Source organism: Magallana gigas, chromosome 6 (genome assembly GCF_963853765.1).
Source record: "Magallana gigas chromosome 6, xbMagGiga1.1, whole genome shotgun sequence".
Taxonomy (NCBI): Eukaryota; Metazoa; Mollusca; class Bivalvia; order Ostreida; family Ostreidae; genus Magallana; species Magallana gigas.
Genome location: NC_088858.1, coordinates 15,673,973 through 15,693,651, shown reverse-complemented (window position 1 = coordinate 15,693,651; position 19,679 = coordinate 15,673,973). Strand labels below are relative to the sequence as shown.

General features: G+C 33.8%; 1 protein-coding gene across 1 annotated transcript; it reads left to right on the top strand.

The window, feature by feature from the left end:
• Nucleotides 1–2,535: 2,535 nt before the first annotated feature.
• On the top strand, nt 2,536–6,707 carry LOC105335279 (uncharacterized). The gene is made up of 4 exons (XM_011439098.4): nt 2,536–2,693; nt 3,010–3,163; nt 6,110–6,255; nt 6,652–6,707. Exons 1-4 carry the CDS (start codon nt 2,645–2,647, stop codon nt 6,678–6,680), a joined length of 378 nt encoding a protein of 125 aa, XP_011437400.2. The 5' UTR covers nt 2,536–2,644; the 3' UTR covers nt 6,681–6,707.
• Nucleotides 6,708–19,679: the final 12,972 nt, after the last annotated feature.

The following is a 19,679-nucleotide window of genomic DNA, read 5'->3' as shown; positions in this document are numbered from 1 at the left end:
TCTCTCCAAACAATAATAATGTGGTGGTACTATACGTTTTTCCATATCAAACCATTATAATGTCTTAAATTATTCAAAACCATATTATTTGCTCTCTAAAACAGAGATCATATGAAAAATTAGAATGTTAATAAATTATATAAAAACGATATAGCATGGATTACTCAAGCCGAATTCACATCTTCGCTAGCCAGGGGTTTTCGGTCCCATTTTCCCTATTTATTGGGGGCAAAGTGGACCGAAAAACCTTGACTAGCGAAGATGCCAAATTCAGGGACATTCGCAAAATTTGACTTGGATCAAGAAACATAACTCAGGAAATTTTATCAGATTTAGTCATGTTACTGCCGTGTGGATTAACGCTTATTTTAGCCACTGATCATTTTATATTAAAACAAACGATGGTTTGTAAATAGTATGAACCACTTAAAGAATAATGAATATTACATGTATTTAATTCTTAATTCATCTAATTTTTTATTTTGTCAGAAGTTTCGATTATCGTGCATGTGTTACCAGTGTAGTGTCGTTTACTGAATTTTACTATACCAAATTGATTTAAGTACATAATTATAACTTTTCTAAATCTGATTAAATAAAATTAAGTTCTTGTTGTAAGGCTTATTTTGAAAGACACGCCCTCTTGTTGTTTATAGTGCAATAATAATGGGAGAAATTACATGATTGGATAGAGAAAAGTCTTGAGAAAATATCCTTTTCACCAAGAATTTATGGTTTGCTTACAACTACAATGGATATGTGAAACTACTCTTACCCTCTTTCGAACACAATGAAAGACAAAATATTTTATACATTGATGAAAACATATATCAATAACTGTGAAATGGTAAAACTTCCTTTTTTTAAGGACAGTGAATAGATATGTATTTTCCTTAACTATCTTTCCTCTCTAAGAAACCTGTACTGATACGCTGATTCAATGCTGGAATCTTTTTAGGTTTAGAAATATGATCTCTTAAATTATTGTGATATATGTAATTCACAAATAAAATGTCAATGCTTTATAAAAAAAAATCCTGTTAAATGTTCAACTGGAGTAAAAAAATTCATATAAATTATGCACAATAGGACATTTTGAGGGAAAAAAATTAGGTTTGGAGAGTCCAGTGCTCCCTTGCCCTTACCTTCAATTAAACTAATTTAATAGTTAGATAATTTAAAAATAAAAAACTTGATTATTTCAAGAACTGAGCATTAGACTACCAGTCTTTAAGTAAAACAGTATATGAATGTGTTTAAATGTATTTGGAAATCAAAACTATCCACAATTTCCCATTCTTTTAAATTATTCAAAAATGTGGTAATGTAATTAAAAATATCTGCGGGCTGCGTACAATTGCTCATATTTACATCAACATGTTAATAGCTGCATTATTCGTGCTTTTAAAGGTGTTATACGTGCTCAGTTCCTCAAAGCCCTATTGTTATTGAAGGTTTTTTGGTGTCAGCTTGCTGGATGGGGGAGGATGGCAAACCCGAAAAAATATCGATAAGACGATCGTATACATGTTAATGAGGGTGAAATAATTTTTTTCTCTCAAAAATTGTTAAAGAGGAATAAACATGTTTTCATCATTACAAAATTAACAATACTGTTAACTCTTAAATCCTCTGAAGATGTCTGGTATACAGAGAAAAATTAATATATACATACATGCATTAATACACGCAAAATTCGCTAAAATCGATTACAATATTTGTAACAAGTAGTAGTACAAGTTAACAAAGTTTTGAAAGACAAGAATATAAAGAAGAATCAGCTTGCTTTATATTTATCTATAACACTTCGTGATCACAATAACAAAAATAACATTTTTAAAAAAAATACAATTACAGCAATCAAGAGCTACACTATATTCACCATTTTAGCGGGAGCTACTTGTACGTTATTGAGCGCAAAATTTCTGTACATTTTTATTCGCACAAGGATTGAAGCACAGAGCGTAACTGATTACTGATTGCAACAAAGCAAATGCAAACATTTTCCATGAAATTTACATATATACACTCTACCTGAGTGATATGGAAAGCGGAGCAATCCAAAAAGCCACGAAAACCTAGTGTCTAATTTAGCTTATCAGCAACATAGCAATTTATTTATTACATCTTTTTAATTTGATCTTTAAATGTTTCCGTCGCCAGAAGAAAACATATGAATAGGTTTTTATAATTTCTAATGTCAAACTGTTCTACAAGTAATTTCAAAATATAGGTATATTTAAAAATTCTATCCTGCTAAAATAACATATTGGTTCCAGTTTTTTTAAAAAAAATGAAATTCAGAACCTCTTGCGTATCATTATGACTCAATGAACCACACTCTGGCGATATTGGCTTTCTCTACTGTTTTTAAAATTAAAAATATGGTTTAAAATTAAATTTTTTTTCACATGGAACATTTAAAATAAAGTTATTTTCTCCCGCCACTTACTCAAAACAGACAACATAAACCTTAATAAAACAAACGATAAATCTCACGGTATACATGGTACATACGGCTTTCCATAGTCACCGAATACACGTCATAAAATGCCTCAGGATATTGTCCCTGCCGTATAAATTGATTGTTTTTCTGGCAATTAGCAACGCACAGTTGGAAATAGAAACCAAGAAAAGTCGCAACATGAATCCCTTAACCGTTTTTCTTCTGTGTCTTTTTGGAGTATATTCAGGTAGGTTTACGCATCCCTTGATAGTTTCATTCTGTGTCTTACTGGATTCAGATAGGCTTATCAATTATAAATTCTTATTATTTATGAACAGTATAACTACTTACGTCTAAAAAATAATCAAATATGGAAAAATTACATTTTTTATAGTTTGCACTTTTCTACCCAAGAATTTTTTTATCACAATCAAAACTCACAGCGGTGTGAACTTTTGTGTTATTTATGAATAATATTTACCATTCTTCTAAGTTTAAAAATACATCGTAAATACTAGTAGTTCCAATACGTTTTAATGTATCATTTCTCGTGTTTGTTTTAGGTTGCAATGGTCAACAAGAAGACCCTTGTCTATCTCTGTACACAGATGGAATGAGAAAATGTTTCAGTGATATCACAGGGTTGCCATCCGATGACGTCAAAGATGTTCTTATGGATGAACAACAGAACGCTGGCACTATCAAAACTATCTGCAGGTAAAACAAGTTATCACTATTCCTTTACAAGAGACACGGCCAAATATTTTCAGAGAATGCTAGAATTAAATCAAAGTACTGAAGGGAGTTGATTTTATCGATTATTATTTATTTTAAAATAAACGATATGTTATTTTGCACGCTAAGTATTTTCCTATATGTATTTGAATTACGCACATTTTTTTATTATATCATTTCTTCGACAGGAATTTCGTGAAAACCCCATATGAATCTTGTTGTGTAATATTCAAAGAATTAATTCCATCAAATTACGTGTCAGTAATCGAAATAGTACTGAGAAATTGTATGGATTCAGGCAATATTTAACTCTAGTCTCGTTCAACTAGATCGACGTTCGGCTGTCTCCGTCAATATCCGACAAGCGAGAGAGACTCTCTGCTAGTCGGAAATTAACGGAGAGAGCCGAGCGTCTGGTTGAACAAGACTATGTTGACTTCTGGCGTAGTAATACAAACTATGTACGACTACAAAAAATATCTAACTTGTTAGTACCATTTAAAATCTGACTATTTACATGGTATCTATAAATAAGATCCCTTGGAATTAATTAAGGCTTTAGAATACACTACATCGAATTTTCGATTAGAATTAAATGTTGTCAGCGATGTTGAGTTGTGCTTCGGTCCAAACACTGCTTCACTTTCGGTTTGCCAGAGTAACTGCATAGGAGAGTTGATTAAAATCAACTCCCATGAAATAAACATTTATAATCAATACTTTAATTCCAGAAATAATTGCATGGTAGTCACCAAAACAACGATTTTTTTAAAATCTGGTCAGAACAACTATTTACTTTGTTTTAAAACTGTTTTTTTAACCTCACTAGTATTTTGTAAATAAAAAACAATTCTTTAATATATATATATATATATATATATATATATATATATATATATATATATATATATATATATATATATATATATATATATATACACCCCCCCCCCATGATACCGTATATCCGGTATTTTTCATGATGATCTGTTTTTCGCTATTTTTGCGATCTCTTTTAAATCGCACATAATTGAATACGCAGAAATTATTTCTTGTATCATTTTCTATAAAAAACTGTTTAAATCGCAGAAATTAACTGACGCAAATTAAAATTTTATCAGATTTCCCCCATTTTTGTGACACGCGAAAAAACCCGGATATACGGTAAGAGTGCACAAAGTCTAAAGAACACACCGATTGTGTGAAATAGATTCGACAAATAATACCTTTCATTTCTTACACTGGTCTACAATAACAACCCCCACCCCCAATTTTGTCTTTTCTATATTTTTCTTTTGAATGCAGCGACTCTGAGTATTGTTTGGCACTCAATATAAACAAGTTATTTAGTTCAATTTAAGTCATTGTCTAGGTGAAAATACAAATGCATAAGCAAGACTTTAAAAGGTAGAACGAAATTCAAGAGGATGTATTTGTAATTTTGTTAAGAAGATACACGTCCGTGATCAATCGCTGCATGAATAACATCGCTAATGTATTGAAGTTCTAAAGACCAAGGGTTCGTGCAACGCTTGGTTGCTTTAGTAATATATGCTTTTATTCTAAAACACATGTATCTTTCTTTAATTTGCAATGTAAATGGTCGATATTTTGTTTGATGTTTGATGATTGAAAATACCAACATAATTACTCCTCAATATGTTACGCAACAAAAAACTTTCCCCTTTTTAGCGATATTCATTTTATAAAAATGATTGGAAATCTTGGAAAATTGGAAAGTCGTTGGTATATTAGATGATAATAAAATCATATTCCTTGCACCGAACGCATATCAACCAATGAAATAAAACTAATTTTTCACATCATATATTTTCTACAAATCACAAAGGAGAGGAGGTACACTGTCCGAAGTTAGTAAATTATGTATACCATGCAAACGATAACTTGTTTCTTTGCATTTTAATCATTTTAAAAGACAAAGGGGGGGGGGGGTAGCGTTACATCTTGAGTTTGTAATCACATCATCAAACAAATCTCAATCATTTACATTTAAAACATTTTTGTTCAGAAAAACAAATGGATTGCGTTCTTTATTTTTTGTTTTGTTTACAACAAATACAGAATCCTTTAAAATTCTATACATGCATAATCAATTTTTTTGCTATCAATATGTTTTACTATATAATCCAAGGTAACCGTTTCCACTCATTTTATAAAAACAATTCAAAGCAAGTAAATACACATATCTTTCAGTGAAGAAGTGTTGAACTCGATAAAGGTCACGAATTCATTCATACGTCCCCTCTTTATACCCGGGGGAAATTAACTTGAGCGAAAATACATTTAATTCTTAGAGAGAAAATTTGATTTTATTTTTAACGAATCGGATTTTTTTTCAACATCATCACATTGGTACTTATCGTTTGCAAATCAAAATTCAAGTGAAAAAGACTTAATTTTGTTATTGGGGGGGGGGGGGGGGTTTCATAATAGAATGCCTGACCTTAACTGTATGTATTTTGGAGGAACAGAAATGTAGTTATGGAAAGCTTATGGTGCATGATTTCAAATTTATTTTTAAAAAGAAAATTTTCACCTTCGTAATGGTCCTCAACACCTCCTGTATATTACTTTTTATGACTGTTCGTCACAACAAGGCGGTTTCAACCCATTATGAAACTGATTATGTATATCGCCATAAGCGCGAGTCCTTCTCTGTAGCAAATTGGTTACAGCTTCTGTCTAATGACCAGTGGGGTCCCGAGTTCGAATATATTTTTTATAAATAGTGGTACATCATTTTCTATAAGTATAGAAATATAGTAGTTGGGGCTTTTCCCAAAGGTGTGGTGGGTCCTTGGAACTATTTTATTGAGGTAAAACTTCAATCAAATTTATACGATGAAATAGAACTCATACATTTGAAATTAATGTCTGAGAACACAGTTAAACGTTTTATTGCATCCACAGTAAAGACGCCAAGCTGATAGAGTGTATTGAAACTATGACGGCAGATACCTCTAAAAGCAGTGTCTGTGGAGAACAGAACGGTGTAATGAAAATAGCCATGATCACCACGAGCCTCAAGTACAAGGTGGATACTCTGTGTGGACCAGGTCGGTTTGAAATAAATGACTGTATTCACATCTAAAGCTGAACTACGCTTTTTGACAATACATGAACTATAGAGCAATCTTATGTGTAATTACTTGCAATTTAACTTTTCTTTCATTAAAAAATTGGTTATGTAATGAGAACTTATGTAAGCCGAATATAAAATGTTAGAATAATGACATATCTGACACGTAAAGACAATATGTAACGACTGAAAATAGACAAGAAGGAATCTTCTGTGAAAATAATATCTATAACTGAAATCCTATTGGTTAACAATGTGTTGATTTTCGAACAAACTACACTATAAACAAGAATTCGATAGCAATTAATATAAAACATTCTATCGAATAAAATTAGACTTTGCATTGATTTGTGTATTGTTCATTTGCTTGCAGGGACACCGCCCCAGACAGTTAGCCATTAAATCATGTACAACACGAGTAAGCATAAAGGAAGAAGTTACCTGCAGCATAATTCTGAACGATATCGATCGAATACATCATTCTTATTCTTCAATAACTTTTTAATATATTGCAGATTGAAAAATGATTTGGAGAAAAGTGATCAATTGTGCTATAGACGTGACTATTGGTGATCATATATTTTGATAATGTTGCTTTGAATAAACAAGAGAACTGATATTGTTGATTTTGTTTTATTTTTTCAATATGTATGTTACGAAAATAAATTCGTGCATGTGATATACCATTAATATACCCAAGAGCATTTATAAACTCAAAAAGTGAAAACCGAACACAATTAATTCAAGGGAAAATAATTAAATTATGATTCATGTTTTCATGATAATAAATCACATTGATATATATTGATATAACTACCGAGGTATCGTCATAACTAACGGGACTGAATTACCCGAGTTTCTTTGACGATACATTTGGTCTTATTTATTGTTCCAAACATCGTTTACACTCTTTTGTTTCATTGATTTCCTCGATCGCAACTCCCCCTATTGCCTTTCGATAATACGTATCGTCAAAACCCCGTTATTCACGTGTTTCAGTTCCCCCATCTTGTTTACTGCTTTCCCCATAATGGCTGGTTTGTGTAGCATGCGGTATGACGTCATAACGGCCGAACCCGATGCTTTATAACCGCCTGCCAGCTGATTTTTGAGCAGACGGTCTAGTCCATTTCTGGACATCAGCCACATTTTGGCAATGGCGGACGAAATTTCCCGATGAGTAAATGTTTATTTATTTGGCAGTGGGAAGTGATGAAATAATATTGTTTAATCAATCAATTTATTATACTTAGGTTTATAGGCATATATAAAGTGGGAGGATTATTATAGGAACGGGACTCCCGCACGATTTTGCGGGATATAGAACTTTACATATTAAGTGTTTTGATGCATATGACTGTTTATAATATTTGATTACCGTCCCATCAAGTTTGGGAATGGATTGATTCTAATCCATCAAGTTGGGAATTCATTGGTTTTATTTAAAATATGGGACTTAAAAAGAAACTATCATTGAAATGGCACAGGCCCTACAAAGTGTTAATGATGTTCTGTATAGAGTAGGAAAGCATGGAAAAAACAAGGGGGATATAATCCACCACAATAATACCAGGGAACTCACAAACCCAAATAGTTCATACAATCCAAATCCCAGTTAAACAGTTCAACATTTGCAAATATCAATATAAATCAAATTGTTCTTAACTTGAAATTTCATCCATTATGTTCAGTGTTACCAATGCCTGCTATGCACAGAACAAAGGGCTTTTACCCAGTTAATGCATTGTGAGAAGCATATAACCTCCGCACATTTAAGATTTGGCTTCATGTGTACAGAATGTTTCGAAATCTTCAATAGGAAAGATCAGAAGCACTCCTGTAAGGATCACAAAGTTAGTGTAGTAAAGAGGGCACGTACACAGAGGAAGAGAAGAAAGAATTTCTGAAATTCCAGAAATCTCGGGCGCAGCATGTGACACCATTTATTCAGGAAATAAAAAAACAGATATGTACCCCGAAATCCAGAGCGCAAAGAGAACCATACGCGTGGAAATCCCCTCCACTTTGTACAAAAAGAAAAGAGTCTCTTTGACGGATAAACCAGGAAGTAAGGGAGATGCTGGCAACGACGAGCCTCCTACGAAACAGGCTATAGAAACGATTTGCTCACCACCAGAAGATATCCAACAACTAAAGGAAGCTGCCATCATCGTACCTCTTGCCGCAGATCCCCTTCCAAAAGCCGCACAGGAAGTTTCATCACCCAATTAGGTCCCAAGCAATCCGGCTAAAGATCCAGAACTTAAACCATCACTTCCGCCAAGAGACGACATATGTCATCCTATTCATCCAGCTCATCGTCGTCCAGCCCATCATCCAGTTCAAGTTCATCTTCTGATAATTCCTCTGCTCCAACAACATTTTCCAAATCCAAAGACCCTCTGCTAGAAATCACCACCCGGTACACCGTTGACGAAGTGCCTGCACCTATCTACACCCCAACAAAAAAATGAAGGTCAAATAAGTATCTTAGCACAGTGTTAAACAAAACGAATCATTTTAATCGTGGGAGGAAAGAAATTTGAAACAAGCACACCGATACTTACCTCAGCACCAAATAGTTTATTGGCCGACATGGTTGCACCTGGATCCCCAGTGAAGCCTTACAATACAAAGGCGTTTTTTGTTACTTCATTGACAGAAATCCCCGGTTCTTCGACTTCATCCTCGATTTTCTTAGAGATCCAAGTAATTTTCACAAGATTGTACCCCAAAACCACCAGGTCCTGAGACAAATTCATGTGGAGGCGGAATATTACCGGCTTTCTGATCATGAGCTGTGCGAAATCGCTGTGAAGAAAAGCATGTCTGCATTGTGGGAAGACTAAAGTGAACATTATGAATCTGTTAATGTCGTTCAGAACGGTTGGTAAATTATCAATACTGTGCATGTATGAATTTTATTTTTTTTAATTTTCTATACTTTGTTGATGAATTGTTCAATTGTTGTTACATGTGACATTGTTGTGTTATAATGAATTAATAAGAACAGATGAATGAATATTTAACATCCCATTATAAATTGTGTTCTATGAGGAAAATTCACTTAATAATAAGTCCCATTTGAAGACGAATGCTTTACAAGGGAGGGAGCAGTGTTACAAAAATGAATTCGTGCATCTGACATACCATTCTTATCCCTAATAGCCGTAATAAGCTCAAGAAGTGAAAACCCAACACAAGTCATACAAGGGAAAATAAATAAATTATGATTAATGTTTTCATGAAAATAAATCATATTGATATATATTGATATAATTACCGAGGTATCGTCATAACTAACGGGACTGAGTTACCCGAGTTTCCTCGACGATACATTTGGTCTTATTTGGAGTTCCATGCATCGTTTAAACTCTCACGTTTCATTAAGTTCTTCAATCACAACTCCCTCTATTGCCTTTCGATAATACATATCGTCAAAACGCCGTTATTCACTTGTTTCAGTTCTCCCATCTTGTTTACTGCTTTCCCCATAATGGCGGGTTTGTATATGATGTCATAACGGCCGAACCCGATGCTTTATAACCGCATGCCAGCTGATTTTGAGCAGACGACGGTCTAGTCCACCTCTGGACATCAGCCAGACTTTGGCAATGGCCGATGAAATTCCCGATGGGCAAATGTTTAATTATTTGGCAGTGGGAGTTGATGAAATAATATTGTTTAATCAATCAATTTATTAATTTGTTTGTAGATAAACTTTGTTTTTACTTAGGTTTATAGGCACTATGTAAAGTGGGAGGATTTTTAAAGGAACGGGACTTCCGGTTTTGCGGGATATAGAACTTTATTAATTGATTCTAATCCCATCAAGTTGGGTATTCATTGATTTAATCCCATCAAATTCGGAATTTATTGATTTTATATATACACTCCCAGAGTCTTGGGACTATCGTTATTTAATAAGCTGGAAATATCTCTATTTTATTTAAATCCTGGCTGTGTTTTCTTTATTGCCAATACACAGATTTGGGATACCCACAAGGTACGTTTCATAACATCCCGGGTTAATAAGATAAAACCCAAGTTCGGTATAATATAATTTATATAAGCGGGATACTTTAAAAACGCAACATGTATTTCTTTTCAATACTTGCAAAAAGAATTCAATGTTGAATTTCAGAATATTACTTACATGTATGATAAGGCCTCATATCTATACTAAAGGTGGTTAACTTTAACACACTAATTAGAGATAACACTGTGATAAATCTTAATCAAATGATTAGCTAACACATTGGTTAAATTCAGTTATCTCAGAAAAGTGCGCGACAAAACAAAAATAGTAAAACATTGTTAATTTTCATTAATTTTATTTCAAATCTGGCGATGATTGGACATGGGTAATAGGCCGCCATACATGACAAAGGGCATGCCCCAAATTTCAAAATTCAACACATAAGTAACACCATACATGTAGTTCACATAATTCAACAAATTCAAACAAAGTTCAAAGTTCACAGGTTTAATACCTTGACTCTGGGAGGTGCAGAAGTCAAGGATTTACAATTGACCCTTGGGAGGTGTAGGGGTCGATGTCCACATATTAATACGTGCACTAGTCTCAAATGACCAGCGCCGCTTATTCACGCCAATCAGGTGTTACATGCACACGTGTAGCATACAACAGCCGTACCGGATGACAGGTCCTTACACGGTTTCTGAAAAATAAAACAGAGAACAACCAGCAGATACCATTTCAAAAGGGAGGGAAGGGTGGGTTATTTGCTGCAAGTGCTTATCAAAGAGAAAAATATTATATTAACTTAACCAACCTATCTTCTCAGCAACAGGAAGTGAAAGAAAGATTATGGGGCTTTGGCTTTAATTTATATATTCAATGGGGATTTAACTCTAGTAATAAAGTGCGTGACAAATAGGAGATAGTGGTGTCGCCCTTTCTTCGATAACACCATCCAATACATAAAGAATTGGATGTAAATATTTTTTCTAAACAATTGAACACAGTAGTTAGATAACAATGTGTTAACAGAGTTAATCACTTGATTACCTATAATGCATTTAACAATATGGCATAGATCGTCTACATAAAGAACAAAAGGAAGGCCAGAAGTAAAAATTACGCTTAACTGAAACTAATCCGGTCAGTTTGAATCCAATTTTGGACGCAAAATACAGCAACACTGTAAATAATGCTTAAAAATCAACACATTTGGAGAAATATTTCTGATAATTTGGATGAAGATGGTATAACACAGACGACAGTCAAGAGTTAAAAGAGAGAAATATGTACCGAGATGCTAACTTAATCTGAACACAGGAGGCAGAGCCAGAAAACTGGAGGAGGGCCCCTATCCACCGTATTGTTTTCAAACATCGCTGAAGTCGTTATCATGTATGGCATATTATGCAAATAATAAAATCTAATATTATTTGACAAAAAATCTAAAGGCAGTGGTGTTTAATTTCATCTCTCATCCTTTTGGCTTAGCATATCAATGACGCATTTATAAATTAATAACTAATTGTAGTAATGTCAATACGTGTTGTAATATAATCATCATCCAACCCTCTATTTCCACAAGGGGAGAATAACTGTTTTTATTCTATCATTGAAAAATGTAAGTAATAAATCAAAAAAATGTTAACGGCTATTTTTATAAAGAATCAAAGGTTGTAGGACCTATGTTAAACGTTCAATTGAAAATGAATGTGCGTGCATATGGCGAGACCCAAATAAATTGTATGTAATTTTAGGGACGTGGGGACATCTAAAATTTAAATTTGTAAACAAACTTCAAACCTTAATGATCACAAATCCTTTGCACATTATGCTATGATATCCCTTACGATCAACAAAGGTGTTTTCATCGACCGGTGGAGCTGGATACAAACATTGGTACCGTCAATACACCAAGTTAAATTAAACCTGACAATAAGGGAAAATCTTATCTTGCAATTGATTCAAGAGTTTTGATTTGAGGAAAAAGGCCATTAAATTAATATGACAGCGCTAGCAGCCAAAGCATCGGTAACTATTTGAACTGTAGGTAATTCGGTGTCTATATCAAACTTTGTTGTCGACAGAAAAACTCATGTTGGGCTAGTTCATGTATGTATAGTATGTACACTAGACTATGCACGCAGGGAGTCTAGGATTTTTCAAGAATGGAATGTAAATTTGTATTTCACAATTATAAGCAAATAGTTAAAAGATAATTAAAATAATTTTATAATTCTATAATATACCAAATCCCAGTGCAATTAGAAATTGCATTTTGACAGTCAGTGCCCGTTTCTTCTAGTCGGTCATCTCTTAGTAGTGAAGCTAGATATTCGATTCTGTAAAACAACGCGTTTTTTCTCTTATAAACTAATCTCAGGGGGAGGATTAAAGTCAGCACAAAGTTAACACAAACGCATCCTTTAAAACACTTCACCAAATGATTAAAGTTAACACCGTTTTGAAGTTACCCACCCTTTGAACAACCGGCCCCAGTTCAAAGAGAGCTTAACTTTAACACGCTGATAAGGGATAACACTATGTTATATCTTAATCAAGTAATAAGCTTTATCACAGCGGCTAAATGTAGTTGTCTAAAAGCAATTTAGCATAGTGGATATAGAACATTGTGCTAACAGAGTCAAAAGAATTAAGTGAATGATGGAGAAACGTCCCAAGAGGCCAAGTTAAAATTCTCAGAACACAGGAGGCAGAGCCAGAGTACCAGAGGAGGACCTCCACCCACTCATTGTCTCTAAACATGGAAGACGTCGTCGATATGTATGAGGACAGTAGTCCATTATCTTATCGTTAATGTTGTGCCAAATAATTCTATAATTACCTGAAATAAATGATATAGAGTTAAATTTTCATAATTCAAAAGGGCCTAAAATAATGGCGTACCTTAACTTTTCTTATTTTTTAGACTCGCTAAAATGTTTTCATTACAATATTCTCAAAATGTTATAATTTAAGTCAGAACAACTTAAACTCGCCTCTGACTTCATTTTTACAAACAAGCATTCTGAGAATATTGCATAAGAAAAACACGTTCTTTAATAGTCTAGTATCTTTAATTTAAAACAGTTATCGTTTATTTTGTTAGGTTTAGTAAATTGAATAGGTTGTTCCATGTCTGTTTTCACATGCTTTTATCAGTAGAACTTCCGATCTATATAAAGTAAAGGAAAATTAATCTAGAAAGAAGCAGGGCGATACATGTATAGAAGCAGGCGGAAAGAACGCGCAGAAAAAACAACAGAATGAATCTACCTCTGGTTTTTCTTATCAAGTAAAATCTAAGAAGAAAACAAAGAAATCCATATGAATGGAAAAGAAAAGAAAAATACCTCGCAGTAAAAGACAGAAATATACAAACATTCAAAACCGTGTCATTCCTAAAAAAAACCCCACCAAAAGGACAAATGGTCTAGCAAAATCGCAAACAAATATTAGTAGATATCAGAAATATATCAAAGATACTGGAACCTATCATACGATCGCCAAAGAGAGTTCATATGATGCAATGCAATTATGCAGTCTTCACAATTGTTATTTCTAACACGGGCAGGTATATCCTCGAGTTGCTAGAACAAAAAATTACATGACCCCCAAAAAATCGCAGAAAACTTTTTATTGAAGTCATTTTATTCTTCTATGCGTTTATGATTTTATCTCCGTTATAATTCTCTTTCTACTTACAAGTTCTGTCGGCTCATCACACTATTAGTCTGAGTCATTTAAATCTGATAATTCTGTCACTTTTAATCTCTTCTTCCATTTCAATCTGTAACAATAGAAAGATGTAAGTCAGGTACAAAGTATGTACTATAAGTTTTGATTGTCTCTACGTAAACTACAAACAAAGTCACAGTTTAGACATTATATTACTATACCTTTTTTCCATCTCCTGGATATCAGACACTTAAGGTCCCTCCTTCGTCTCCACACGTGATTCCAAGACCTCAACACCAAGGGTTCTGCATCATCTGTATTTAATAAAGCTGCACCACCAGCAAGAGCTCTTCTTTTATAGTTTAGACGCCTCTGTTGCCAAATAAAGTGTTCTGGATAAAATAACTTCTATAATATTAATAAGCAATTCCAATTGAAATATAAGATCCCCAAGTCAGTAAATAAACTTACCATCCAAAGTTTTATTGCTTTTTCAGGATCAAATTCCTGAACAGATTAAAATTGAAGCTGAATGGTCATAAAGTCATTCAGTGTGTTTGTCTTTACAATACCTCTTGACTTGCCCTTGCAGAATTTCATTGTTGAAAATGTACATTCATTGGCAACGGATTTTGGAGGAAAACAAGTCCAAAAGCCTAAACACATTCTGAAACCATGGTTAGCCAACTGTGTTTGAACTGTAAGCCAGGTCAAAGAAATCCTGTCCTGGTGCCTTGAGGAAAACAAAATCCTTGTTCAATACACCATAGACTAAGTTACAAGTAATGTTATTGGTTAAATTTTTACAAGAATAGAATTCCTGGGTCCCCCGCCAGTCAAGCAGTATACTAGTATCGACCAAGGCTGATTTAGGAACTTGACCAAGGTATTAGTGATATAGACATTTGGTATAAATTTCATGTAAATCTGTCAAAATTTGTAGGCATAAGAGCGCTTACAAGGTCACAAAGTCCCATAACTCCAACAAAAAGTATCGATTAATGCTGATTTTCGAACTTGACTAAGGTAATAGTGGTATAAACAATTGGTATAAATTTAATGAAAATCCGTCAAAATTTGTAGGCATGAGAGCGCTTACAAAAAAGTGTGACGGACGGCAACACGGACGGACGCCCGGCATTTCTATGTCCCCGCTCCGCGTTGCGGCGGGGGACAATAAAAAAAGAGAAGTATAATGCAGACCTCTAATACATAATTGCCTTCAATATGGTTTATTTTTGAATTAGCCTATTATGTATATCCTCTAAATCACAATCAAAGTATGCTTCAAATTTCTGTGTCACAAACCTCACTTCTTTATTTCTAAATTCTATTCTGTATAAAAAGTTAATTTATTATTAATCACATTTCAAACTCATCTTGCATTACCTGCTTAAGGTACATGTATGTTAGTATTTGACAAATACAGATCAGTAGAAATTGATGAACATCCAGAACTAAACTGGGACATCAACCAAAACTTGACTGGAATTAATATCTGGAAATGGAAAAAGTAAAACAACTAAACAGGTAACATTAAAACCACAATATATATACTACACAGAGCCAAGGACCAGGTATGCTAATCCATTATCTGACCAATTTAAAAAATGATTCAATAAGAGTTTACTTCAACATTATCAGTAAAAGAAAACCTGTTTCTCATTGAAGCCACAAGTGTTGCCAACAGATCCAGCACTTTAGGCTTTGCCCAATGAACAACCAAAGATATTTCCCTGATATGTCCTGCTTTCTATCACTTCATTCATGGACAAAACATCTTTACAAATAATGCGCACAATACCATGTTTAAGAACAATTTGTTTGTGGCATTCGTTCTATGGAATTTATCTGCTAATCAAGACCTTTTGTAAAATGTACCTTCAACTTTCGAATTGTTGTGAAATCAAATTCTAGGTAACTGAGACTTAACTAAATCATGGAGTTTATCATTACATTATTACTTTTCAAGTGAAAATTTAAATCAGAATTTAATTTACTACGTAAAGAGGTGGGGTCTGATTTGAACCTACACTATCTGCGGATACTTAAACGAAAGTTGCAGCTTTTCTGGATGACCGGTTTTCGAGAAGATTTTTCTGTATATATTCCTATGTAAAAATTACCCCTAATTGTGGCCCCATACGTACCCCTTGAGAATTATTACTTGAACAAATTTGAACCACTCTACCCGAGAATGCTTCCATTTATCCATTTACGTTTCAGCTGTCTGGTCGACCGATTTTTGAGGAACAGATATTTCTCTATATATTCTTCTGTTAAAATTCGAAACCAATTATGGCCCCACCCTACCCCCGGGAAAAGGATTTGAATAAACTTGAATCAATCCTACCAGAGAATGCTCCCATACAAGTTTGAACTCTTTAAACGGACCAGTTTCTGAGAAGATTTTTTAAAAGTTTTCTCTATGTATTCTTATGTAAAACCTCCCATTGTGGACCTACCTTGCCCCATGATTTGAACAAGCTTGAACCTACCCTACATGATGGTGCTCTCGCAAAAGTGACAGGTTTTCAGGATGATCGGTTTTAAGACGGTTTTTAATGTGAATCGAGGATATCTTGGAACAGATAGAAAAATTAATTCACGCTTCAGAACCAGGGCATCGTAATCGGGTATTTATTCATACTATACGAATGGGGATACATTATTACAAAGGGACCTCATGTCCACACAATTCACATTGGCCCCGACGTGCAATGGCACTTTTTGCCTAAAATGTTTGCAACCACATCACTTGTCTTTTCCATTTTTTTTTCTTCAGTCTCCTCGAGTAAGTAATTGGAGCTGAATTTAATGACATTACACTGATGACATCACTTTTAGAAACCTTTGCAAAAAAGATTATACTTCTATTATACGGATAACTCCTACAGTTTTCAAGATAGGAAATTGTTCTTTTGGAAGTCAATTGTACATATATCTAAGGTGTTTCTAGGATTCTGATTTCTGATAATTTATGGGGAAAAAACCCCAGCTGCTGAAATCGTTTTTTTTTTTGCGATAACATTGCATGTAGAGTACCCCATTTCTCTGGATAGGTAGTGTTCATCGATTCAGGATTAACAAATAGTTTATGGATACTATTCGCACAAAAGAAAACCCGGTTTGCGGTCACATTATCAGCTTTCTCTTCTTCTATACGGATAACTCCTACAGTTTTCAAGATAGGAAATTGTTCTTTTGGAAGTCAATTGTACATATATCTAAGGTGTTTCTAGGATTTTGATTTCTGATAATTTATGGAAAAAAAACCCAGCTGCTGAACTCCGTTTTTTTGCAATAACATAAGTACCCCATTTCTCTGGATAGGTAGTGTTCATCAATTCAGGGTTGACAAATATATTATGGATACTATTCACACAAGAGAAAACTTGGTTTGCTGTCACACCGTCAGCTTTCTCTTCTTCTATACCCATTTTCATGAAAAAAAAATCCCAACAGCCTCATTTTTCTTAATTTCTGAGCATTCTGTCCTGTCTGTTTCTCATATACTTTAACAATAGCTTCGTCATTGGCATTGACAAGTGAGTTTGGCAAGACCTTGTTACCTACACTACTCCAAGATATATATTTGATGGGGTAATTGTGGTACATCACCAGTTTGGAAGGGTAGATGCATGGTTTTTAAAAAAAGAAGACTGTATAAAAATTATTGGATTTTGATAATGCAGAATTGCAGAAGCTTATGCTTTGCACTCGAAAGCGCAAAAATCATAATGAGTGACTGTGTTGTGGGTCGGGCGGGAAAAGGACAAAAATTCTTTGAATTTAAATTTAAATGGCCCAAAACATCCTACATTTCATGGTTGTAAAATATGGGAGGAATATGGAGGAAGATCAGACATGACAATATTGTTGTTCTTCGCCCATTCAATTAAATCTAAAAATAAGTGGCTTCTTTGACCATCATAAAATGGACAGTGCTCAAAATAATTTGTCCTTGAACATATGTCAAGAAATGTTGCTTGTTGAATAGATCGAAAACTTCAGTTTGACAGGCCACTTGCTGTCACAACTCCTTCAGTTCCCACCTATTTTCCATTGAAAAGCTAAGGCTTCAATTTTTGTCTAGGGAAGATAAAAAAAAAATAATAACAATGGTCGATTTGATTTCCCATAGCATTCCATTCATTAATAATGGAGACCGTCTTTTGTCAGCCATCATGGTCTGTGGTTGGTAGCCTATTTCCGCAACTGCATTTGGTGGCTGGTATTAGATGATCAAATACGGTGGGGCTTGAAATAATATTTTTGAAATAAAACCCAAGACTTAAAGGGGCATGGTCACGATTTTGGTCAAATTTTATTTTTATGTTTTTATTCTTTACAATGCTTTAGAAATGCATTTCTAATAATCAGATTAAATTTAGAGTCATTCGTAGAGTTGTAAGCACGATACAGGGCGCACAATTCTTTGTCATGTAAACAAGGCTCGTGCCCTGTTTTTGTTTACATAGGTTCAATATACCAAAAATCTTTTTCCAGCTTATTTGTCTATCTTTTTATTTATTTCAAGCATAGGTAAACAGTTCCTAACGTTTAACACATTCGTTTTAGGTTTAAAACTGAAGTTTCAAGCTCTGTAACTCGCTTATATCTCGTCTATCTTTTTATTTATTTCAAGCATAGATAAACAGTTCCTAACGTTTAACACATTCGTTTTAGGTTTAAAAGTGAAGTTTCAAGCTCTGTAACTCGCTTATATCTCAACAAATGACACTCAAATTTCGGTTGCCTACTAAAAATGCCTTTTTGAAGCATTGTAAATATTAAAATCGGAAAAATAATTTTTGACCAAAATCGTGACCATGCCCCTTTAATCAAACTGGGCCGGATTGCTCACCGATTATTATTCAAATAATTATTATTCATATTTACAATATTTTTTTAGCGGTGTTTTTTGTTCTTCCCCCGATATTTTCATTTCTTGTAATTACGGCATTCCCGCTTGCGCACCAACAGTACGCCATCGAATGGCTTACTATGGGCGATTTTACTATGTTAATAAACGTATGCAGTGTTCATTCTATGCATTCAAACCGAAATATAGTTCAGTGAATTAAAAAAATGTTGAAGCAAAAATTTCGCCTCTAACCACTCAAATTGAAAATTGCGACCGACACGTTTTGAAACCAAACCACTGTAGGTACTGGCACGATAATCCTCTCAATATTCACTTTAGTCTTTAATGACTGCAACATTACTCTTACAGATTAAGGTAACATTTTAAAATATAAATATTCAGGTATTCGAAATTCATATTTGTTTTTTTCTAATTAATTTAATAATAACTAATAAGAGTTACACACATTTGATTATTGAAGATCTTTTCCATACAGAGGTTGATAATTTTGGTTTATGAAAGATATCGTACATGTACAAAAGACAGTATCAAAGGATATATCAAGATCAAGATAGAATGATATTCGTCTTACTCACGTAATATTACTCCTTGATTCTTTTAAATTGATCAAAAATTTAATTTTTCGATTTCGTCCGATCTTAAGGTGGGTCACGGGTTTACCCCATAAAAAATCTCACTATTAATATTTCTGATTATTTACCGAAAATTGTCGCTTTTCCGTATTTGACGTCATACTTGAAAGTTCAACGTCGAAACTCGTTATTATAATCTCTTTCATTAAATTTTCTTGTGGGATTAAACAAACGAATATATCAGGCCCCAGGATCATGAAGCAAACTTAGACAAGTGAAAA

Coding starts and splice junctions, on each gene's coding strand:
- LOC105335279 (XM_011439098.4), top strand. CDS start 2,645: ATGAATCCCTTAACCGTTTTTCTTCTGTGTCTTTTTGGAGTATATTCA. Junction 3,164..6,109: donor ACTATCAAAACTATCTGCAG/GTAAAACAAGTT, acceptor TTGCATCCACAG/TAAAGACGCCAAGCTGATAG. Junction 6,256..6,651: donor GGATACTCTGTGTGGACCAG/GTCGGTTTGAAA, acceptor ATTTGCTTGCAG/GGACACCGCCCCAGACAGTT.